Genomic DNA, 26283 nt, shown 5'->3' with positions numbered 1-26283 from the left:
AGACTTTTATTGTCTCCCAAATAAAGTCATAAAACCCCTATTTTGTTGTAGTGCTATATAGGTATATAATGGAATAGTAATATAAACATAGGAATTTTAACATGGTTTGGCCATAGAATGAGACTTATGTCTACAAGTGGGACTAAAGTTACAATATGCAAAAAAGAGTAAAGTTGACAGAATCCCTTCTTGCTAAGGGAGTGGACTATTTATGCTTATGGAAAGTATATTGTTATAATTTTACAACACAAATTTAACTAGGACACTACACAAATCAAGATCAGATCAAAGCAAATAAAACCAAACTAGTGAATCAAAACTGAAAGTAAATAAGATAGAAAATTTTATCCTGGTTCGACCAAAACAAAGGGCCTACATCCAGCTACTCCTCATAGGATTTCTTCTCATTAATCAGTAGCAATACAATCACCAATTCAGCCTAGTGCACCAGAAAAATTACACGAGTATCAACTCTCTCAAAACTCAGTATGAGTTTCCCAAAGAACAATGATCTTGGTCTTCAATCTCGAACAACACCTTCACACTTTGGCTCTCTCTCTATCCTACTTTCTATTACAATTCTAAGGTTTCGATTAACCTTTTCAAGTGTGATACAGAGCTTTAAATAGCTACACCAAAAATGGTTTTAATAGCTAACAAAAAATAGGTGCACTACAACTAACAAAATTGATTTAAACTAACTTAACAACTTTTAACTGACAAGTTGTTTAAAGTCTTGTTTTCTATGGATTACTATCCACAAATTCCATCTTAATCCAGAGAAAAAAACTTAGCATCCTTAGGGGAGTAATCTAACAAGTTTTAGTTAGATCCAATGTTCATTAGTTCCAAGCAATGTTGGAACTTACTGATTGAGAGTACTTTAGTCCCTGCATCAACATGATTTTCTTCACTTGGCACATTTTCAAGTTCTACTTCTCCTTCTTCTATTTTATATCTGATCCAAAACAACCTCACAACAATGTGCTTGGACCTCTCATGATATACAGAATTTTTGCAAAGATGAATTGCAGATTGGCTGTCAGAAAACACAGTAACCTTTTCTGCCATCATCCAAATTTCACTCAGAATTCCTTTGATCCAAACTGCTTCCTTGAAAGGTTCAGTGATTTCCATGAACTCCGCTTCTGTTCTTGACAATGTCACCACTGGTTGAAGTTGAGCTTTCCAACTAATGCAGCAACCATTAAGTTGAAAACAGAAGTTGGTAACAGACTTCCTTGTGTCTCTATTTGATGCATAGTCTGAATCTACATAGCCTTCTAGTTGAATCTTTGTGCCTGCTTTGCTGAATCTCAAACCATGTCTAGGTGTAGACTTTAAATATCTTAGCGACCATTTAAAGCCTTTCTAATGTTCTTCTCCAGGGTTAGACATGAATCTACTCAATACACTTACATCAAAGTCTATATCCAATCTTGTACTAATCATGGTGTACATGACACTCCCAATAGCCTTAGCATATGGAACCCTCTCCATTGATTTTCTCTCATTTTTCAGTTTGTGGAGACTGATCTGATGAAAGTATAAAGTGACCAGCTAAGGGTACATTTACCTCTTTAGAATCCCTCATTCGAAACTTCTTCTCCAAGTAGCTGATCTGAGAAAGTATTAGTTTATTTCCCTTTCTGTCTCTAACAATATCAATTCCTTGAATCCTTTTTGGTGGTCCAAGATCCTTCATTTCAAACTCACCCTTCATAACATTCTTCAATCGAGCTATTTGATGTATGTCCTTGCCCATTATGGGCATATCATCAACATAGATGAGAAGGAAAGTTGCTGAATTAGTATTTAGGCTTGTGAAATACAAACATGTGTCATACTTGAACCTTGTGTACCTGTAACATCCCAAAATTCCTAATAAGGCTTAGTGCCTTGATTAATGTGCTGCGAGGGCATAATTGGATCTATATGTGATATTGTGTGATTTTATGAAATATATGAGTTATATTATGATATGACATCCTTTGCATGTTTAAGTGTATCAAATGTGCTTAAAGGCCTGCTTTTGTTAAAATGGTCATTTCTGTAATTTTGACATGTTCATGGTATAATTGTAAGTATATCTATTATATTTTTTAGACCACATTATTATGTGGATATATTTAGGATATTCGGCACGAGTCGATCCTTTTGGGCAAGGTAGCGGAAAAGTCACAACAAGGAAACATATTCGGCCTAGGGATATTTTGGTAATTTGTAAATTACCGGGAATTATTGGGATATGAGATATATTTGAGAAAGATATTAGTATTTGGAGGATTAGTAGATTAATTGGGAATTTTAAGTGTAATTTGAGGTTTAGGGGGGAATTGGTGTCGAATGACCAAAACGCCCTCTGGGGTTAGCTTTGAGGTTTGACTATGGCAGGAGCAAAATGGTCTTTTGCCATTAATATAGTTAAAGACTTAGTAAATTCTGAATCCTTCCCTCACTTTTCTTTCCCGTACTCTCTCTCCCTCTCATTTGCTCACTTTGAGATTTTGAGGAATTCTTCCTAGAACATCAAACCTAGAAGCAATCTTTGGTGGGAATTGAAAGGTGCAGTAGGATTATAAGTTGTTAAAGGACACCATTTAGTCTAGGACTTTCGGATTCTGAGGAAATTCTTTGGTTCTTTTCTTCTTTAATGGCGTTCTTGGTAAGTTCTTTAAGTTTATACTCTAGGTTGTTAATTGTTAGTTCTAGGGTGTTATTGGGAGTGATTTTGACCTATTGACGTTGTATGTGAACTACCTAGTTTATTTGGGGGTTGTTTTTGGGTCATTTGGTATGAGTTTCGATTTCTGAAATCATAATTCCTGGGTTTCTCACAATAGTGTCGCATCTCTTGGTAGGAGTGTCGCGACCCAATTGAATGTCTTCAAGGGTAGGTTTCCCTCGGACCACCTTGGCACCGCGACCATTAGTGGGCAGCGCCACGATGCAAAATGAGGAAAAATTTATGGTTTAGCTCTCTGTCAAGTGGGGCACTACGACCATTAGTGGTGGTACAAAATGCTTGGAATTTTAGGGTGGCCTCTCAGCCTAGTGTGGGGCCGCGTCTAGGTGTGGGGCGCCGCGGTGCAAAATGGGGATTTTAGAATGTGTTAAGTTTGAGTTTTGGGAAACCAAATCAAAGGGCTCAGGAACGATTCCACTTCCCGGTTTAGTGGAATTTGAGGTCCCGAGGGCTAGGGTTTGGTCTAGAATCCCTTCGTCGATTCAGTACTTGATGTATATTCCTTAATATGTCGTGATTAGGGGTTTCTGTTAGGCTCGGGAGAAAAGGATTGTGCTCGGGGTCGCCTCACTTTATCGCTCAAGACTTGAGGTAAGAAAACTGGCACTTGCACCGAGTGTAAGGCATGGGTCCTGATTATAGGACACGATGATGACTGTGTCATGAATCCGTTTAAAGTTAAATATATGTATTATATAAGCCTTTGTTGTTATAAATGCTTTATTGATTAGTTGTGATCGTGATAGATTGGTCGTGAGGCCGTTATCGGCATTACATGCGTAATGTAAGCCGTAGTGGCGAGGCCATTACAGGTATGTTTCGTAATGGCGGGGCCATTGCAGGGGTGCGATATGCATCCATTTGGCATGAGTCGTATACTAATTGGAAAATTAATGTGAACCTATGTTGATTATAAAGTATGCAGTACATGTTAATGTCTATCTGGATATATGTTTTACTTGTTTGGGTTTTCTTACTGAGTCTTGACTCATGGGTGCTTCGTGGTGCAGGTAAGGGCAAAGGAAAGATGAACCAGCCATGAGTTGGATAGCTGTAGGAGCAGCTCATACATACTCAGCATGCTCGGCCGCCACAGTCGAGATACTTTTGAGGAACATGGATTATTAGTTTGATTTTGCCACTTAGGTCGGCTAATTTTGATAAACTTGTATTTTTATTCAGAAACCTTTGGGATCCCTGGTATTTAGTCAAACCTTTTTAATGAAAAGTTTAACTCCATTGACAAATTTTTTTAATACTGAAATCGTTGTTTAATATTAATTACACTTTTAAGTCCAAATGTCTTGCTTAATGAGTTAAGCACTATTTTTTTACACAAGGTGTAACAGTCCTTGATTAGTAGGACTTTACAGTATCCAACTTTGGTCACAACTGAATTGAATCTTTTGCACCACTGTCTTGGAGACTGTTTTAGGCCATATAATGACCTTTTAAGTAAACAAACAAGTTCACCTTTCTTGGATTCTACCAATCCTTTCGGTTGACTCATGTAGATTGTTTCTTCTAATTGGCCATTCAAAAATGATATTTTTACATCCATTTGCTCTACCTCCCAATCAAGTTGAACAAGAGCAAGCATCATTCGAATTGTTTTCATTTTCACTAGCGGAGAGAAAATTTTAGTATAGTCAACCCCTTCCAATTGAGTGAATCGTTTTGCTATAAGTCATGCTTTGTACCTCTTTGGTTCCTTCTCTGTAATTTCATATTTGATCTTTAATATCCATTTGCAGCTTATTATTTTCTGTCTTTCTGGTTTGATCACTAGCTCCCAAGTGTTGATTTCCTTAAAAGAATTCAACTCCTTTAACATTGCTTGCTTCCACTTGTGAGCTTCCTTACCAGTTACATATTCTGCATAGTTTCTAGGCTCTATTCCTTTTGATTCATTGACCATAGATAAAGCATAAGCTATTATGTCTACTTCTCCATATTTTGTTCGGGGTCTAATTTCTCTTATGATTCTATTACTTTCATGTTAGGATTAATGCCCTAAAAGCATGTAAAGATATTTTATTGAATTAAATAAAAAGAAGAATTTTATTATATTTGAATGTTATAATTACTGTTTGAATTAATTATATGAAAATATCAAGAAAATTCCTTATTAATTCATGAGAATATGATCTTGTATTAGTATGAGAGAATTAAGATCATATATAATGAATAAAATTGTCAGTAACATATTAAAGTATGAAATCTTTAATGAATGGTTACTAGTGCGATTTACTAAGCATACATGATGCAAGTGATCTAGATTCGAATTACTTATGTGGATAGACATCTTAGTATAGGTGATGTATATAATAGAGATTATATATGACAAAACTGATAAGAATTAATTATCTTTATAAACTTGTCATTTGACGTAAATATTTGATTCTTATCATAATAGATGATCATTTGTAGACCAGTCTAAATCATGAGTATTCTTGAACTCCTATTTATGTTTATTGGATCTTTTGATTCACTCGTTAATGTTTCTTAGTATAATGAAGCTAATGACTTTTATTTTGGAGATTCAATATCATGAATGGCTGGGAACATGAATTGTAATAATGGAATCCATACTTTCCTAACGGATTGAATATTGAATCCCGTAAGGGTTAATTCTGGAACTGAATAGTTATTGAGATAAAATCTATAATTTTATTATAGATTAATTATTCGATAGTGAATTATTGATACTTATGGATGAAGAGGTAATTAGAAGGGTAAAATTGTAATTTTGACCAACTTTAATTAACGAACCAATAAATGGAGGACAAAACTACATTTATTTATTATATCAATGGACTACAAGAGAAAACTCTGTAAATATAATTCTATAAATATTTAGAGTGCAATTCCATATTTATAGTGAAGTAATCATGGAATTAATAAATAAGATTATTGGATTAAATAGTTAATTAATAATCTATTTTATTGGAGTATCGTATTATAGGTCCATGGTCCCCAAATCACATCTGTCTTGCACTATCAAGGGTAAGGATATCAAAAGAAAGATTTGTAAGGAGAAGGACTTAATTGCAAACGAATTAATTTTCTAGAGCAAGGAAATAATTATGTGATAGTTATGGACAATTGATTAATTATGAATGAATTGATTATTTAACTATATAGTTTTCATTTTGAAAAACTATAGGTTAAAATTAATATTAATCTTGTTTGGATTAATATATAGAGGGAGAATGATAAATATCTTATTTAGAATATGACATTTATTTATTTAAAATTGATATTTTAAGATAAAATTAATTTTGAATTAACTGATATTTATTTTTTGATAAATATATTGTCTTAAATGATAATTAAATACACAAATGAGAAAATTAGGGATAACCTTAATGGTGTGGTCGACACACTCACTATACAGTGAGTGTGGTGCCACACACAAGGATTTTCTGTCCCTGGGATTTGAATTCTGAAATTCAAATAATTTGTTTATTTAATTATTCTTTTTAAAATATGATTTAAATTAAATAGTTAAATAATATTATAACCGATCAGATTTATTTTAATAAAATAAAGGTTAATTAAATTAGTTAATTATCTTTATAAACCTAAATAATATTTTTCAAGCAATTATTTTTCATAGACTGTCAAACTCTCTCTCTCTTTGAGACAGAAGCGATAGTTTTCCTAAACCTGAAAACTATTCAAATTCCTCTTCTCTCTATCAAACCTCTCTAGATCTCAAGTGTTGAGTACATCTAGAGAGTCATAAATCAACATTTTGAATCCTACATACCCACACATTTCCTTGTGTGTTTGAGGATTGGTCTAGAAGATCAAAGTGTGAGATTTCAGAACTTAGATAGGAAAATCGTTGATTTTATACAAAAAGATATGAGTACACTTGATAGGCTACAAGAGGTAATCTCCAATCTGATTGAATGTGATTTAATATATATATGTATGATCTTGGCTAGTATTAATAATTATTAAAAAGGGTTCATTCCCCACTGCGTATCTTTGATTTTCTCTTTTAATACCGCATTGCAAGCTGGTAGTTTCCCAAATCTTCACCTTGTGATGCAAACTCCTCACTTTCTGGTTCAAGTTCATACTGAGTTTGAGTTTCTTGTTGGTTTGGGGTTGGTTCCACCTCAATTTGAACACTAGTTTTAGTTTGAGATATGCTACCTGAAACATCAAACAAAATACCTTCCTCATTTCTTTTAAAATGAAACCCATTCTCATTAAAAATAGCATCTCTACTTATGATTACTTTTGTTAGTTTCAGTTGATAACAACCTATAGCCTTTAACACCAATAAGATATCCCATAAAAAAACACATTTTATACATCTTTTACCTAACTTATTTTCAACATTATGTGCATAAGCTGCACAACCAAAATTTCTAAGGTGAGATAAAGATGGAGGCTTAGCACTCCATAGCTCTTCTGCTGTCTTGAGTTCAATGGCTCAACTAGGACTCCTGTTAATTAAATAATATGCAATATACAATGCTTCTCCCCAGTAATGTTTCTTTAAACCAGATTAAAGCAACAAACATCTTACTTTATTTAACAATGTTTTATTCATTCTTTCTGCAATTCTATTTTGTTGTGGGGTTTTAACAACTGTCCTATGCCTTTGTATGTCACATTTCACACACAATTAATTAAACTCATCATTTATAAACTCAAGCCCATTATCAGTTCTTAAAGCTTTAATCTTTGCATTTGTCTGAGTTTCAACAAAAAATTTCCAGTTCTTAAACTTCTCTAAGCATTCATGTTTATGTTTCAGCAAGAAAACCCATACTTTCCTACTAAAATCATCGACAATAGACAGAAAATATTGATTACCTCTAGGTTTCTTTATCCTACTAGCACCCCATAGATCAACATGTATACATTCATACATGTTTTGCTCTATAATTTCTATTAGAGAACTTTATTCTGTGTTGTTTTCCATGTACACAAATCTCACAAAAAAGGTAAGTTTGGATGCTTATAATTCTTAAGTAAACCTTGTTTAGACAATTCTACTAAACCTTGTTCACTAATGTGACCTATTCTAGCATGTCAAAGCTTTGATTCAGAGTTACATTTACTTACAGTAGCAATCTGAGCAAATAGTATTGTCTTTCCATTTAAGTAGTACAAACCATATTTCTTGGTACCCTTCATCACAAGCAAAGACCCTTTATAAATTCTCATGACTCCATTATTGGTTTTGTAATTACAACATTCATCATCCAATGTTCCTAGAGAGATTAAGTTTCTTTTTAAATTTGGAATGTGTCTAACCTTGGTTAGAGTTTTGACAGCAACATCAAAACTTCTTATAAAAATTGATCCAATGCCAACAACTTGACATTTGTGATCATTTTCCATTACAACACTTCCACCATTTAGTTCCGAATAATTTGTAAATCGATCCCTGTTTGGACTCATATGGTAAGTACAACGACTATCAAGAATCCATTCATCTTGATCCTTCGAATATGAACTGGTATAGACATCTCCAATGATCTTGCTTGCATCTTTCTCACATGCTTTGATAACAGTAAAGACATCACCATCTGAGCTATAAGCATCATCAACTACTGCGTTTGGCTCATGATTCTTCTCTTCTTCATCTCTGTCTTTCTTCTTCTTTCTTTTTAATTCCCAATAGCTTTTGATCAGATGACCAACTTTGCCACAATGATGTCATTTCCTAGTTTCTTTGGCTCTTGACTTTAATCTTGAATTCCCTCTGTGTCTTGAATAGCCTATCTTTGGACATCTTCCTCAAATTAATAAACTCTCATCTAGCTTTGACTCTTGTTTGGCTGCTTTTTGCCAATTCAATTCAACATATCTTGATCTAAGAGTTCTCATAACTTCTTCCAAAGTAAGTGTATCTCTACTATACATTTTCACTATCCTCATTTCTTTGAACTGTTCTGGTAATCCAATGAGAAGAATCACAACTTGGTCCTCCTCCTTGATAGTTTCAACCATGTTAGTAAAAGTTAAAACAATTTTATTCAAGTCATCAAGATTTTGTTCTAAAGAAACAATATCATTCATTTTAAAGCAATAAAACTTCCCTTTTAAGAAGATTTTGGTTCCTGTTGATTTAGCCATGTAAAATATATCAAGCTTGCTCCAAATTCCTAGGGCAATCTTCTTTCCTATCACTTGTCTCAACACATTATCAACCAAATTCATGATGATAGCAGATTAGGCTTGCTTCATCACTGTCTTTGCATCTTTCTTCTTTGCAGCATCTGTTTCCTTCTCAGATTTTTCAACACTCTCCTCTAATGTTGAATCGAGCTTCTGCTAAATCAGTATGGCTATCATTTTCTCCTTCCAAGGACTAAAGTCTCCAGAACCATCAAATCTCTCAAGATCGAATCTTGTTCACGATGAAGCCATTGCAGCTGGTTTCTTGATTCTTAAATGTTCTTTAAAGTTAAGTCATTTTCTCCGTATACCTGGCTCTGATACCACTAATGTAATTTGACAACACAAACTTAAAAAGAACACTACACAAATCAAGATCCAATCAAAGAAAATAAAACAAAACTAATGAATCAAAACTGAAAAGTAAGTAAGATAGAAAATTTTATCCTAGTTCAGCCAAAACAAAGGGCCTACATCCAGCTACTCCTTATAGGATTTCTTCTCATTAATCACTAGTAATACAATCACCAATTCAGCCCAGTGCACTAGAAAAATTACACATAGTATCAACTCTTTCAATAGTCATATGAGTTTCCCCAAGAACAATGATCTTGGTCTTCAATCTCGAACAACACCTTTGCACTTTGGCTCTCTCTATCATGAATTCTATTACAATTCTAAGGTTTTGATTAACCTTTTCAAGTGTGATACATATCTTAAATAGCTACACCAAAAATAGTTTTAATAGCTAACAAAATATAGGTGCACTGCAACTAATAAAATTGATTTTAACTGACTTAACAACTTTTAAACGACAAGTTATTTAAAGTCTTGTTTTCTATGAATTACTATCCACATATATCAAATTGGAACTTCAAGTTCCTAGATGGGTTCCCCAATTATTATAGAGGTAGTGTGACTGCAACCATCATATCCAATCACATTTATGTATTTCATCAAGTGAGATTGACACATAAATGTAGATAGTAAACCCTTATTTTATATATATAAAAAAATATGACATGTGGCGGTCATTGTCTTTGGCCAACCTCACTATAGATGGGGTTGGTAATTTGTGTAAACATGTAACATGACATGTTCAAGTAAAACATTTATGACATAAATAAATAATTAATACGATTATTCATACTTACATAACATATTATAAATTTACAACACAAACACAACACGTATACTATGTAGTTTAAATGTTCATAAACATCATAAGTGAAGAAGTTATTTTAGGATTTATTCAAATTTAATTTAGTATAAAATAATAAAAAATATATACTTTAAAATTAAATAAGTTAGACGGGTCATAAATGGGTTAAATAGGGTGACACAAAATATTTATTATATATGTTAAATGAGTTGGTATGAAATGAAATCTGCCATCAAATCATTTTATTTTGTATCATTAAGTTGTATTATGATGTTATGTTGAAAATTGCCAACACTAATTGTAGACATTGATGTGAACATCTTTATATCTAGAGCTACACTTGCCACATCATGTTGAGTGAGAAGTAGAACAAAATGCGAGTTCTCTAGGAGCTTGTCTATAACGCCCTGGATAGCCAAAACCGTTACATTGTGTGTTTATAAAAGTACAAGACTTGCTAATCAAGTCATTTAGTTATAAATGTGTTACTGAAACTATAATCGAACTAGCGTTAAAAGATTTCGGTCACAAAAGTTACATTTCATATAATCAAACATTTTGAACATGGGATCCCAATAGTAATAACGTTTAAAAGACAATTTACAAAATTTCAGGATAAAATTACAGTTACTAGCCACTCTAAGGGCAAAATAGACATTTAGGCTTTTCCCGTCCTGTACCACTCCTCGGCCGTGGCGGCCGATCAGCTGACTATGTACATTCAGCCCCAAAGCTCTCCAACTCAGGACTGGTCCACTTTGCCCTTGCCTTTACCTGTACCACATAGCACCCGTGAGCCAAGGCCCAGCAAGAAACCAGATAATAGAGTACAGTCATTAAACAATGAATTTACAAATCAACAATCAGACAACTCATAAAGCTTAGCCATAAACTCAACAATCCATAATAGTTACATAATCAGGCATTCAGCATACCAAGTTCAACAAATATCATCAATAACCAATTCATATATTAACCAGGGTCGACGCCCTTAGGTCGCATCCCCTGTTTATCCCACTGACTCCGACCCGCTTAAACCGAGCTTAGTGAATATTAAGCTATCCTCAGCTACCAGTAGCTGAGCCGCACCCTGTGCACAAATATTGATTCCGTCACTCTTAGGCCGCTTATCATATGTCCATGGAATAATACCATATATGACATCATACATATATTGGGAGCTCTTAGTCCCATCATTAACACATAACCGGGTGTAGTTTCTTACCTTTAGGTTCCGATAGCTTGATTAGTGAAACCGACCCTCAAGCACGATCCCGTCTGAGCCCTAGTGTACACCTAGTCACAGCCATAAATTAATATCATCACCAAACTTCAATTCCAAAACCTAGCCTCGGGACTAATCCCGAGCCCTCGGGAAGCCCTAATTCCACTAAATGGGTGGTGGAACCAAACCTCGAGCCCCCGGGCAAAAGCCCTAAGGAATAACCCAAAAACCCTCTTATGGAAACAGGGTAGCGCTACAGCGCCACAAAGAGGGCGCTATAGCACTACAAGCAGAGCCAACAGGCGCTCAAACCACAAGGCCTAGGGTTGTAGCGCCCAAAGCCTAGCGCTACAGCGCTAGTCACAGCACAGCCAAACCCTAATTTTCTTCCTTCGATTTTCCCCGAGCCAAACCTCTACAAAATCCTTCCAAACTTCAACCAAACATGAAAACAAGCCTACCATCATCTATAACTCACCCCATATTACCCAACCATACAAAACTCAACCACATGCACCCCAAAATAAAGAAACTACCATATTTGAGTTTGAAGCTCAAAAACTCAACAGAATAATCAGAACGGTCCATAATTCAAGTAACCAAGTCCAGAGTTTCTTACCTTCAATGGGGAAATTTGACCTTAGGCTATCCTCCACACTTCCTCAGCATTCACTTCTCAAAACCCCAAGCTTAATTCCCTAGAATTCCCATCAAAACTCAACTCAGAAATCCATTTCAACAAAACTAAAAAAAAACTCAGTAGCAACCTTAAAGCCTTACCTCAAATGAATGAATAACTTCTTCTAATTCCTCAAGCCAAATCAAGGACCCTAGTGTTGAGCCTTAGCCTAAGCCTTCTCTGAATTTTAACTCCAAATTCCTTGAAGAATTGGGGAAGAAGACCTAAACCGTGAGGGAAAAGAAAAGACCTCTGTTTTTTTTCCCTTCTTTCCTTTTTTTTTTTTCAGCTTTCTTTTCTTTTCTTTTTGTTTCTTTTAGTTTCTACTACCCTCTAAACTTTCCACTAAGGCTAAAAAGAAGATTGATACTTATCTTAGATTTTTAATCCAAATGACCAATTTACCCTCCCATTAAAATCTAAACCTTAAAACATTCTAAGGGCATTTTGGTCATTTGCTCCCAATTCCCGCTAACTCCTCGATTCTCTCTAATAATTACCGCTTACCTCTCGGAACCTATCTAATTTCCAATTATATTCCTCAATATCAAATAGCCTCCAATATATTTCCTAAATTCCCAGAAATACCCCCAGACTCACCCTGAGCCGGATATAAATTCTCACCGTGACTTTTTCGCTAAACCGCTCACTAGGATCGCCTCGAGTCACAAGTTGCAAATATATCCACATAATAATGTGCTCTCAACAATTTATTACAAGTATTTACATTTATGCCCTCAACGGGCCTACATGCATACTAGTACACATAGTCATGTATCACATATATCCAAATAATCATATAAGCATGCATTTAATCATTTAAATCACACATGATCCAGTTATGCCCTCCCGGCACACTAATCAAGGCCCTTAAGCCTTATTAATAATTTTGGGTCGTTACATTGTCCTTGCTCATATGTCATCTTGCTTATAGGTCTTTAGTATTCCATTATAATCTTGGGCTTTTGGTTGACTTGTATCTCCTATTATTGGGATGAAAGCCCAATTGTTGAACCCAACAACTTGAATAATTGTTTAATTTTTGGGAAATTTTTTACAAAAAATACATTTAAATAAAAAAAATCAATATATACCTCTTCTTACTTTTTAAAAAAAAATCATATTAATAAAAATAATTATAAAAATTGATATTTATAAAAAAAATTTGTTAATGTAGTTAAATATTTGTAAAACTAGTGTTTACGTAAATGCTAGATTACATAAAAACAACTAAATCTATAACTAATATTTACATAAAATATATGGATGTCAAACAAACATAATTTTTCTTGCATATTGAACGACGTGAATGGTAGCAAGTTAAAGCACTTTGAGTAGTTGAATTTTTCCCTCCTGTACAATCTGAGTCTAATTGTGCAAAGAGCTCGTCGTTTCGATGTTAGAGTTGGCCAAAAATGACAATTGAAGGTAGCAGTGATGCAAGCATCAGTTGGTCACACATGACAACCAATGACAAGTGGGACAACATGAATTGGGGGCTGAAGGTTTGTTGTGGATAGTGGTATAACTCAACAATGGAATTCAACAAATACTTGAAACACCAACACAAAATATAATGAAAGACAATAACACAAGATCACAAAAATCTTGCACAAGATGTGGAACTTTGTCCAAAACCTTTTTTTCCAAACCACTAGAGAAGAATTGATTGAGGTTTTTACTATGAAGGAATAAGGAGTGGGATACAAAAATCCTATGAAATTCTCAAGTCAAATAATCTTGATGAATTTCTTGGAGAAAATTGAGAATCTTTGAGAGAGAGAGAGAGTTTGAAGAAGTGATCAAGTAAAAAAAAAAACTCATAAATATGTTAGGTACCAACTTTGGGTCCAACGAATAAGATTAGACCTTTTTAAAATACATTTTGGAGGAAACACACATGCAGTTCATATGAACGCAATAGGCAATGTATCGCATGCTATATCTCAATGTTTCTTATCACATGTGCATGATGCATCCCTCCATGGGGGCGATGCATCGCCTTAAGGCATGTCCAATGTAATGCCCTGGTTAATCCAAAACCGTTACTGTGGACTTTAAACAGTGCTTAACTCACTAAACGAGTTAGTTGGTTATATAAATGCATCTAGGTGTCATTAATAGGCTAAGGTGAAAATCTTGATTAAAAAGAATGGATATATTTTATTTAAAACATTAAACTGTACATGAGCCCATAAAAGTGTTTACAAAGTTATTTACAATCCAAAATGTTCATTACAGTATAAAAATTACAACCCGCTGATCTAAGCGGCAAAAATAGGGTTAACCCCTAGTTCCTTTGAGAAACACCTTGGCCATGGAGGTCAAGCAGCCGCATATGTACACATCACCACCTAAGCTCTTTACTCAAGGCTTGGTGAGCTTTTCTTTCCCTTTACTTGCACCACATAGCACCCATGAGCTAAGGCTCGGTAAGAGACCTTATTATTGCATGTATGTAAGATCAATAAATGATTCTGGTAATCATTCTGGGGCTTGCATCCCTAATCAAAGTTATTTACATGGGCCCATAAAAGTGTTTACAAAGTTATTTACAATCCAAAATGGTCATTATAGTATAAAAATTACAACTTGCCGACTTAAGCGGAAAAAATAGGGTTAACCCCTAGTTCCTTTGAGAAACACCTTGGCCGTGGTGGTCAAGCGGTCTCATATGTACACGTCACTACCTAAGTTCTCCACTCAATGCTGGGTGACTTTTTCTTTCCCTTTACCTGCACCACATAACACCTGTGAGCCAAGGCTCAGCAAGAAAACTTATTACTGCATGTATGCAATATCAATAAATGATTTTGGTAATCATTTTGGGGCTTGCAACCCTAATCAGATAGTGAGTCACACTTTGGGGCTCCACACCCTAATCAGATAGATGACTAATAAGTGTATCTCTGGGGATCTGCTCCCTGAATAGATGACTATTAAGTCTATCTCTGGGGATCCACTCCCTAATCCATGTCACGTTCAGTCACCTGAGCCTTTTGGCCCTGGCTCTACGTAACTAGCCTTTAGACTAGACAAGTGCTTTTAGTTTACTTCGAACTTGGGGTCGGTCAAGCATTTCATACTCATGTTGATTAGATCTAATCATTTCTTCCTGTGTTAAACACATAAATATCGTTCTCGACTCTTAAGCCAATACCATATGATCAGTGCTCAGTATCACCACTGAACTTTACTAATAAGTCACAGCTTCATGATCAATACTAGACACCATTGCCGCTCCCTGACTAATACATCTATGCCATAAACAAATAAGCAAAGCCGGTATGCATTTACTATGCAATCAATGTCAATATATATAGAGCACTCAACATGCTTCATCAATAACCATGCATGTCACATGCTGGGTGCAGTTTTCTTACCTCAGGTTCGAGAGTGAAATAATAAAAGAACGACCATTGAGAACGATCAGTCCTTAAGTCCCTTAGCGGTCACCTAGTCATAACCAATATGAAATTCCATCAATAAAAATAAATAATAGAAGTTTCATGGTCTAAAACCTCGCTTCCGGTACCTCGAATCATACTAAAATGGTTAGTAGATTCGATCCCGAGCCTTAGGAAAGGAAACCCCGAGCCTAAACCCTTGAAAACCCCTCTTGGCACGAAAAGAAAGGGTGTGCCGCGACCTGGCCTAATGAGTCGCGGCGCGCCCCCAAGACAGAGAGTATATGTCTGGGGTACCAGGGGTGGGCCACGACTTTGCCTAGTGGGTCGCGGCGTGCCTGCTTAATAGAGCCCAGGGCAGGCTTTGGCTTGGGTCCAAGTCGCGACTTGCATGAACTCGGTCACGACTTGACCCAACGAACCCAGCTCCCCTACCCATTTCTCAATTCAAACCAGCCAAAACCTTCATCAATTCAATCCCAAAATCTCAACCAAACATTACCATAACATAACCAACATTTTAACAGCAAAACCTAAGCTTTGAACCATTCAAAACCACACCAAATAACCACTTCAACAATCAAAACTCTCAAACCTTAAACTATCCTTAAAACAAAGCAAAAACCAGAAACTAAGGCTGGAATCTTACCTTAAAAACATGTTTGAATCCCCTTCAATGGCTGATCACTAGCTTAAACCCTCAAGCTTAATTCCCTAGCTTGAATCCTCAATCTTGCTCCAAAAATCACAACCCGAGAGGGAGAGAAAGATGACCGTGAGAGAAGAAGAAAGAAGCCATGTTTTTGTCTTAAGCCTTGTTATCCAAAAAACAGGCATGGATGACATGGCAGACGTTTGGTACACGTGGCTGACACCTGGCAGAAGTCTTGTTCGACCATCGACCAGAAAGATTTCTGTGGCGCAACGCTCAATCGTAGTATACGACCAGCTTGGTTGTATGCTCGTTATATTTGGAGAAAATCTTATGCAGTTATGATCATATCCAAAATTATCTCCCATGATTTCTTGAGTATCCGATTATTTAGGAAAGAATATCTGTAACAAATTAATGTAATCTTCCTTGAGCCTATAAATAGAGAAAAATGGCTCAAGGAAGGGACTTTTTGGCTTTCTAATTACTGGAGATTAGAGATTTACGAGTAAGCTAGAACTATCATATCCGATATATTGTTTTGTTCTTCAGAGGTTGATGAAACTCATTGAACCCTAGTTCTTTGATCACTCCTTTAAAATATTATATCAATAATAGCTCAAGTGGACGTAGGTTATTACCAGATTCTAGGGCCGAACCACTATAAATTCTTGTGTGCTTTACTGTTTTTGTCATTATTCTCATTTCAACATATCTGTCTACATCAAGCATTTTTGACTCCGTGTTAGTTGACCAAAATCAGGGTCAACATTCTGGTGCTTTCATTGAGAGCTTGATATAATATTGTTGAAGTATCAATGGAGAAAACAACAAAGAAGACTGGACAGGCGACTGACGCTGCACCATCTCAACCGCCTCCTCCTCTAAACGTGACCGAAGATGAGCCCTATTTGGAATTCGATGAGGAAGAACTAGATTCCGAGACGCTGAGGAATACCCTGGGAGTATTGCAGGATGAACTGGCCAATCTGAGGGCCAGCCAGGAAAGTGCTGCTGAGATTATGGCACAGCAGCAACAAGAAATTGAGCGACAGCGCTAGGAATTAAGTGAAAGACAGGCGGAGATGGACCGTCACCAGAGGGAGGCCATGGCAGCCCTCGAAGTAGCCTTACAGTTGGCTAGGAATCAGGTTGTACCTGCCTCACAACCTGATCAAGCTACAAATGGGCCACCCCAAAGGGGTTCTAATCCTAGCCCGCCGATCCAGCCCTCGAGCCCCCAAAGGCCCGAGCAGCCACCAATGCCTCAGGAAGATGTCCCGCTGAGGGATCCTGAAGCGCAGCCTCCATCCTAGGCTGGTTACGGCAATCCCCCACAGTCAAGGCAGAATAGGGTCGGGCAGCAGCCCCGCAGTCCTAGACACCATAGGGGCGAAGAGCCGAACCCGCCGAGCAGAGGGCAGCGTCCTTCTGGTAACAAAAGGAACTCGGAGACAGGCTCTGCGATCCGAGGCCCCCCACGGCATGACAATGCACGGGGACCTACCGACCAACGCAGGCCACCCTCTAACGCTCGGGACGTTCCAGCCCGAGGAGGCAATCGAGGGAGCAGTCAATCCCACCATGGTCAGTTGAGGTTTAGAGATGGCCATGGTTATAATGAGGCCGACTCAGGCAGAGGAAATGCCGGTCGGAGAAATGAAGAAAGAGGTGGGGACAGAAGCCCACCACCTAGAGAAGACCAACCTGAGAGACGCGATGCTAGGGGGCAACCCAAAAAATATAACGTCTTTAACTGGCTCGGAACTAGCGAGCAGCGGAGAAGAGATGAGGATTTAAGAGACATACTCAACGATCGCCAGGAACGGCACGACGAGTACGTTCCCCCAGCACCAGAGGCCCTGGCGATTCCTGAAGTCGTGCAGGCCCAAATAGACGCCCTGAACCAAGCAGTACAATAGCTGGTCGGGGGAAGGACGTCTCACATCGAGTACGATAAAAGAAGAGGCACTCCTTTCGTTCAAAGGATAGCTATGGCACAAACTCCTAGCAAGTTTAAGATGCCTACGATTCCAAACTTTGACGGGTATGGTGACCTGGTATCTCATGTCAACAAGTTTGAGATACAAATGGACATTTAAAAAGTGTCCGAAGATGCTCAGTGCAGGATCTTTCCTGCAACACTTTCTGATGCTGCACAGGAGTGGTTTTTCAAATTCCCTCTTGCAAGTATTGTTTCTTGGGAGATGTTCGTAAAAGAATTTTACGGACAATTCTATGCGGGTCGTGTGCACCCAACTGAGGCGAATCAGCTGGTCGAGATACGCCAGCAAGAGGGAGAGCCATTGAAGGATTACGTCCAGCGCTTCATGCGAGCAGCGGCTGGAGCCAAAACAGTGGGTGACGAGGGCAAGATGATGGCCCTAACTGCGAGAGTTAGGCGTCGCACGCCTTTGAGGAGTAGCCTCAGAAAGCATGGAGTCAAGACTACTCAAGATTTTTTAGATTGAGCTGATCGTTGCATGAAGCTTGAAGATGCCATTGCCAGTGAAGGGAAACCCCCAGGCAAAGATAAAGGGACTGCTGAGCCCGCCAAAGCCACCAATGGGTCAAAACCCAACGGCAACGGGAACGGCAATGGCAAGAATGGGGGGAAACGGCCACATAATGAGTTTTCCACCTCTGACAATAAACGAGCCAAGGGTAATCGTTATGAACCTCGGCTCACTAACTACACTGCCTTTATTGAGTCTCGGGGAGAGGTGTATCAGGCCACGAGTTCTAGTGTGCCTTACAAAAAACCTGCTCCCATTCGAAAGGATATTTCGAAGAGAGACACTACCAAGTTCTGTCGTTATCATAACGACTACGGACACGATACAAATGAATGCAACCAGCTGAAGGATGAAATCGAGTTCCTTATTAGACAAGGACACTTGAGAAGATATGTACGGGCCTCGGGAAATTCCCAACGAGAAGCTCCAGGTGGCAACGAGCATGCACCCGCATGCCAACACACGCCACCTTTGCAGCCTGACCCCGTAGCTGGCACTTTACTCACCATCTGCGGAGGCCCGCACCTTGCGGGAAGCAGTGGAAAGGCGAGGGAATGATATGCTCGGACCCTACGTCACGACCAAGACATCGAGATGATGACTGTGGAGGACAGGGCATCAAAGAAGGCTCAGTCAGAGGATGGTGAGATAACCTTCTCTGATAGCGACGCCTAGCATGTCCGGTTCCCACATTCCGATCCGCTGGTCGTGGACGTTCAAATCGCTAACATGATGGTGAAAAGAGTACTAGTTAATACAGGAAGTTCAGTAAACATCCTGTACAAATCTTCGATGGAATGCATGAAGTTGTCCATCAAGGACTTGGAGCCCTGCAACCAAACAATTTACGGCTTCTCAGGCGAGGGACTCGCCCCAGCAGGGTCAATCAGACTTCCAGGTACAGCACCTGCTACTAGGACATTGCTCGCTACTTTTATAGTAGTCGATTGTCCTTCGGCATACGATGCTGCCATTGGAAGGCCCATACTAGTTGATCTTCGCGCCGTCACCTTAGTATGGCACTTGGCCATGAAATTCCCGACAGACGCATGGGTAGGACGCGTGTTGGGAAATCAGAGAGAAGCAAGGGAGTGCTACAACACCTCAGTTATAAAGGCGAAGAAAGGAACGTCGAAGAGCACTCCCCCAGATAGGTTGCAAATGGCTATTGATACACAAGCCCAATTCGGTGATGGAGTCACCAAATAGGGTGTTGCCCAAAGAGAGGATAGGGATTTAGATCCTCGCTTTGGGGATTTTAAGGAAGATGTTGGACCCATCGAGGACCTGGAAGAGGTCCAACTTGACGAAAAAGACCTGACCAGAGTTATAAAGGTCGGGAAGAATTTAGAAGCAACAACGAAGCATGCATTGATGGAATTTTTGCGGAAAAACCAGGAATTCTTTGCCTGATCACACAAAGACATGGCTGGGATAGATCCTGCAGTTATCAGCCATGTCCTGAACGTTGACAAGAATTTTCCACCCGTGCAACAGAAAAGAAGGCTGCTCGATAAGGATAGATCGAAAGCCTTAAAAGAGGAAGTCGAGAGACTGAAGGAGAATGGGTTCATCAGGGTGGCGTTTTATCCATCGTGGGTCTCTAATCCAGTAATGGTTCCCAAGCCTAACGGCAAATGGCGAACCTGTGCGAATTTCACATACCTCAATAAAGCCTGTCCAAAGGATTACTTCCCACTCCCAAGGATCGACCAGCTGGTCGATGCAACTGCAGGACATGAGATCTTCTCCTTTATGGATGCATACTTAGGATACAATCAGATTAGTATGCATCCCCTTGACGAGGATCACACTAGCTTTCGGACCGATACAGGGTTATACTGTTATAAATTAATGCCCTTCGAACTGAAAAACGCTGGTGCGACTTACCAACGATTGGTTAACCACAAGTTTAAGGAGTTGATCGAAGTAAACATGGAGGTGTACGTGGACGACATGCTGGTAAAGTCGAAAAAGGAAGAAGGGCATGTAAGGGATTTACAAGAGTTTTTCAACATTTTGAACAAATATCAGATGAAGTTAAATCCTCTTAAATGTTCCTTCGGAGTAGGATCAGGGAAATTTTTGGGGTTCATTGTCAATTCAAGATGAATCGAGGCCAACCCCGACAAGATAAAGGCCCTGATCGACATGAAATCGTCAATGAAAATCAATGATGTGCAAAGTTTAACTGGAAGAATTGTCGTACTAAGTAGATTCATTTCTAAGTCGACGGATAAATGCGTCCCTTTCTTTAATCTACTTAGAGGCAATAAGAAGTTCGAATGGACAGGAGACTGCGAACAGGCTTTCCAGGCCTTAAAGGCCCACATGGCACAGCCTCCTATTTTATCAAAACCCATGGACAGAGAAACTTTGTTCATTTACTTGGCAATCATCGAATTTGCGGCCAGTGCGGTGCTAGTACAAGAGAAAGAAGGCGTACAAAAGGCGGTTTACTATGTAAGAAAGAGGTTAATCGGAGCCGAATTGAGGTATCCTCCCATTGAAAGATTAGCCTATTGCTTAATCCTGGCCTCAAGGAAGTTACCTCCTTACTTCCAAGCCCATCCCATCACAGTCTTAACTGACCAGCCCCTTCGGCAAGTTCTGCAAAAGCCAGAGGCGGCTGGACGCTTATAAAAAGGGGAAGTCGAACTCGGGCAGTTCGATATCACATATTCACCGTGAGCAGAAGTAAAAGGACAAGTCTTGGCTGACCTCATCACTGAATTCACTGAGCTCCCAGACGACGAGTAGTGCGAAAAACCTAGTGCGCCTGAGCCCCTAGTCAAAGCTCCTTCGTGGAAGTTATTTACGGATGAATCGTCCAACGAATCTCACGCAGGAGCAGGAGTGATATTGATAACGCTGGAAGGGCATCGATTTCACTGCGCAATTAGGTTCGATTTCACCGCATCAAACAATGAGGCCGAATATGAAGCACTCCTCGCAGGACTAAGGTTAGCCAAAGACATGAGTATAAAAGTGTATGATATCTACAGTGATTCACAGTTGGTAGTGAACCAGGTCTTAGGGGAGTATCAAGCACAGGGCCTCAAAATGGTGGCCTACTTAAACAAAACTAGAGATTTGTTGGCGCAATTCGAGAAGTATACCCTCCAGCAAATTCCCTGAGATCAGAATGCAAACGCAGACGCCTTAGCCAAATTCACAAGTGCGAAGGATGCTAACACCTTAAATATAGTGCCAGTAGAAAGATTGTGCGAGCCGAGCATACGAGCGGATGACACCAATATGGAAATCCGGATGGAAGATACATGGATGGCACCCTACTTGGAATATCTTACGAATGGTGTACTACCAGCAGATAGAAACAAAGCCAGAACTCTACAAAGATAGGTTGCTAGGTATATATTGGTTGATGGTGTCCTTTATCGAAGAGGATACTCCATGCCACTGCTCAGATGCATTACACCGAAAAAGGCTAAAGAACCAATGAGGGAAGTACATGAAGGCTTTTGTGGGGACCATGCTGGGGGGCAGAACTTGTGAAAAAATATTTTGAGGCAGGGTTATTTCTGGCCGACTATGAACGAAGATTCAATGGAGTTTGTGCGAAAATGCGATAACTGTCAAAGATTTTCGAAGATCCCACGCACAACTCCCAACGAGTTAAAGCAGATGCAGAGTACGTGGCCCTTCGCAGTGTGTGGTATCGATTTGATTGGATCCCTGCCAACGGGAAAGGGTGGAGTAAAATACGCAGTCGTAGCAGTCGACTACTTCACCAAATGGGCCGAAGCTGAGCCGCACGCTACCATAACGACCAAGAAAGTTCTTGACTTTGTCATCAACAGCATTGTTTGCCGATATGGTTTGCCTCGAAAAATTGTCTTAGACAACGGCACCCAGTTTGACAATGACTTATTCACAGACTTCTGCGGAAGACATGGAATCGTCAAAAGCTTTTCTTCAGTCGCACATCCACAAGCAAATGGGCAAGTCGAAGCAGTGAACAAAACACTTAAAGATACTCTGAAGAAAAGACTTGAAGACGCTAAAGGAGCATGGCCAGAACAGCTGGCTGAAGTACTCTGGTCATATAGAACTTCTCATCGAACAACGACAGGTCATACCCCGTTTTCCTTAGCATACGGGTATGAAGCTATGTTGCCCTTCGAGTTAGATCTGCCCTCACATCAACGAATTACATACGACCAGGACCAGAATAGCCAACTAATGATGGACTCCCTAGACTCACTTGAAGAGAAACGGGAAAGAGCCCAACTCCGAGTAGCTGCGTACTAGCAAAATGTCGCCCTGTATTTTAACTCAAAGGTGAAAGAAAGAAAGTTCAACGTCAGAGATCTAGTACTTCAACGATTTTTCTTAAACACCCACGACCCAACTGCTTGAGTACTTGGACCAAACTGGGAAGGATCTTACCAGATTGAGGAAGTCCTTCATCCAGGCACCTACAAGCTTGCACGCTTAAATGAAGATCTCGTTCCACGCTATTGGAACAAAGAACACCTGCGCAAGTATTACTAATAAACAGTCCTTTTTAAAGGACTGGCTTGTATTAATTTTTACTTTTTACAAGTTTTGAAAAAGGGTTAGCCATGTTAGATGGCTAATCTCTTATAAGTGTAAGATCTTTTTAAGATCACTCGTAAAGACATGTTTAGTCCATTTTTAATACGAGAATTATAAGGGACTGTGCGCAGCCAGTCATTCTTGCCAACCTTTGTAAAAATCATTTTACAAGTATTTGTTCATTACGTGTGTTGTTTTGCTGTATTATAAGTGTTACATTTCCTACCGAGCAGTAATTTTCACACAGGTCATGGTCAAGGCAAGTGACCAAGGACCTAAAGCTCCTCGATCACTTGGGGGGCATATAAGGTACATCGATAGCAAATCATACCAAGAGGTATGTAAACACATGAACAAAATAAGTGAAAGCATGCTACGGTACTTAGAGTATTTTTCAACATTTATATTTTGTTAAATCAAGTCAAAGTACTATGCTAAGTTCGGTCATGCGAACAGATGTTATAATAGATAGAAATATTATAATATCAAAAGGCATTCTTTTACACCCCGAGCAGTACTGCTCAGATGTAATTGTTTAATTTAAAGTAAAAAGCTGCCCTTGTAGTAACAAAAACAAATTGTCTTTACAATACGACCCGTGGGCCATGAAAACGAAATAAAAAGAGAAAAATTCTTAAGGAGCTGTAGGGTCCTAAGGGTTAAGAGGAGTGCCTTGGTCGGCCGAAGGACCAGCTTCAGCATCAGCACCATCAATCCTCCCTACTAGGGAGATCTCTGGAGAGGCAGGCACTTTGGCCTTTTCTTCTTCTTCCAGCCGGATGGCGCACTGCGCCATCAGAGTCCTCTTCAAACATTCAGACAAGTAGTCGAAGTTAGCCTCCCAGTTATGCTTCTAGAATTCATAGAAGCAGAGGTGAGTGGCCTCCTCGTACTTCTTCAAATTATTGGCCCCGGCCTCCTCGAGCTCCTGCACTCGTTTTTCAAGCTCCCCCGCCTCCTGCCTGCTGGCGATCAGGTCAAGCTCAAGCTGAGCACATGCTTGAGTGTTGAGCTTGGCACTTTCCCTGAATTTTTCTCGGGATTCGTTGGCTTTCTTCAGGGCATCTTGGGCGTCCAGAAGCTCCTTGGTGAGAGTAGCTCTGTCCTCGCATAGTTGTTCTTTCTGTTTGGACAGCTCCTTATTCTCCTCGAGCAGCTTGTTGTTGTCAGCCTCAAGTGCTCACTTAGTCTCGGCAAGCCTGGAGTCAAAGTTCTTTCCTCGAGAAACCAACGCCCCAACACGGTGCCAGCCAGCAGTTAAAGTTAGCAGCCCCTGAAGACAGAGAATGAGATAAAGTAAGGACAAGAAATCAAAAATAAATGATAAAGTAGCAGGAGATAACTTACACTGACTATCTCATTCAGCCCTCTGTTGACGACCTGATCAGCCTCCGTGGAGGAAGTTTCAGTAATGGCTGCCTGGCTGCGTTTGTGCTTGGAGAGCTTGTATATCCTCTCCCTAGTTGAGCTGACCATGAGGCTGGGCAGGGAGCCTTTGGGCCGAATGTCTAATGCCTCTTTGTCAGGAGCCTTGGAAGAAGGCTGTGGATCAGCAGGAGTGGGAGTCGCCTGCTTGGAGGAAGGTGGAGGTGGTGAGTTCTCCTTGGAGGGGGCATTGGTTGGAACATCGTCTGTTCGAGCCTTCTTCGAGGGGGTCTTGCTACTTTCCCCTCGGGCCCTCTTGCTATCTTTCTTTTGAGCAGAAGAAGTAGCAGCAGCCTGGTAGTGCTCAAAAACGTCCTTGGAGTCCATACCTGCACAAAAGGAAGCAACACAAGCAGTCAGACTAAATGGTCACGCAGGGTAAAAGAATGAAAGCAAAAGGGTTACAAGTAAAGTACCCGCGCTACAAATACTGGTCGTAAGATTATTTACTGAACTACCTACTACCTGGAAGAAATCTAAATTTAAGGAGGGAGCATTCTTAAAGTTGCCATCCCCATCAAATAGATGAGAGGGAATTGGCAAATGATTTAAAAGAGAGATTATTATATCGTTTTCATCCAACGAGTCGTCAGAAAGTTCAATAGGCTTAGTAGCCTTTTGTTTTCCTTTGCCCTCAGGGGCCAAGGGTTTCTCCATTCGGTGAGGGATGGCAGGTTCCCTGATCGTAACCCCAGTTGGTCTCCTCCGCGGATGAGACGTTTGGGTTGCTGCTCGGATTCCACTTCGGCTTGGGCATTTTCCGTTGAAGGTTCGCTCGTCGCTAGTTGGGGATTCCAGAGGCCGGCCAACCTAAGGTTAGCTTCAGTAACTAAATTTTTGACACTCTTATCAGCATTTGGCATGCTGGCTAAGAGTGTCACCCTTGTTTCCATCTCTGGAGTTAGGGTTGGACGTAACCATGGGCCTGGAACACAGTGAAATGTCAAGACATTGTGGCAGAAAAACACTAAGCAAAGAAGCTAGTGACGTAAGAATTTTTACCTCCTCGGGTGAAGGCCAAGTTGTCTGCGGCTAAGTCGAGAGTAAGGAAGTATTCCTGGTGATACCTCCCCACATTGGAGATGTGAATAGTATCGGTCAGGAAACTGTGCCCAGTTTCTTGATGGGAAAAATGGAAAAACCCCGTACCTTCTTGGTTAGGGTTGGACTTAAGGTCAAAAAGAAAGTTGACCTCGTGGGGAGTGGGCTCTGGCCACTTTTTGAGTTTGTAAAGGATATAAAGTATGGCCAGCATTCTATATCCATTTGGGGTAATTTGAAAGGGGGCAACTCCAAAGTAACTTGCCACCCCCTGAAAGAATGAGTGAAGAGGCAAAGTGGCACCTGCCTCAATATGAAACCACGACCAGGCGTTGTAGGCCCCGCCTGGCAGGTTGGCCCTCTGGTCGAGGGAATGTCTAACCAGGGTCACCCCTGTCAGTTTATACTTATTTAAGTAGTTGGCGATCATCCTGATTGTCACTCTACTCTGGGGAACAACATGCCACTCGACATCCGGCTGAGCAGCGTGTCGAGGACGGGCATGCCTTTGTACATTGGCGTCAGGAACATTTTTGCCTCGACCACTGGTCGATGAGGCATCAGCAGTAGGCTGGCATGAGGAGTTTGGGATTTTCCTTTTTTGAGCTTTAGTTTTTGTTCGAGCCATTGTTTGGGTTGGAACTGGAGAAGTGTTTGGGCTAAGGCGAGAGAAAGGGATATCTGGTATCAGAGTAGAGGGGTTTTCTTCGCCTTCAAGCAGCT

At 39.7% G+C, this 26283-nt stretch overlaps 1 protein-coding gene across 1 annotated transcript; it reads right to left on the bottom strand.

The window, feature by feature from the left end:
- Positions 1-8947: 8947 nt before the first annotated feature.
- Positions 8948-24846, bottom strand: LOC133800223 (uncharacterized). The gene is made up of 2 exons (XM_062238177.1): positions 24448-24846; positions 8948-9046 (listed from the first exon to the last, which is right to left on the bottom strand). Exons 1-2 carry the CDS (start codon positions 24844-24846, stop codon positions 8948-8950), a joined length of 498 nt encoding a protein of 165 aa, XP_062094161.1.
- Positions 24847-26283: the final 1437 nt, after the last annotated feature.

Source organism: Humulus lupulus, chromosome 9 (assembly GCF_963169125.1).
Source record: "Humulus lupulus chromosome 9, drHumLupu1.1, whole genome shotgun sequence".
Classification (NCBI taxonomy): domain Eukaryota; kingdom Viridiplantae; phylum Streptophyta; class Magnoliopsida; order Rosales; family Cannabaceae; genus Humulus; species Humulus lupulus.
The sequence above is the reverse complement of the archived record's forward strand: the minus strand, read 5'-3'. Positions and strand labels throughout refer to the sequence as shown.

Bases quoted from the DNA above. Each gene is read 5' to 3' on its own strand.
- LOC133800223 (XM_062238177.1), bottom strand. From the start codon at position 24,846: ATGGACTCCAAGGACGTTTTTGAGCACTACCAGGCTGCTGCTACTTCT. The intron at 9,047-24,447 runs GTCAGTGTAAGT...CTGATTTAGCAG, and splicing joins ACAGAGGGCTGAATGAGATA to AAGCTCGATTCAACATTAGA.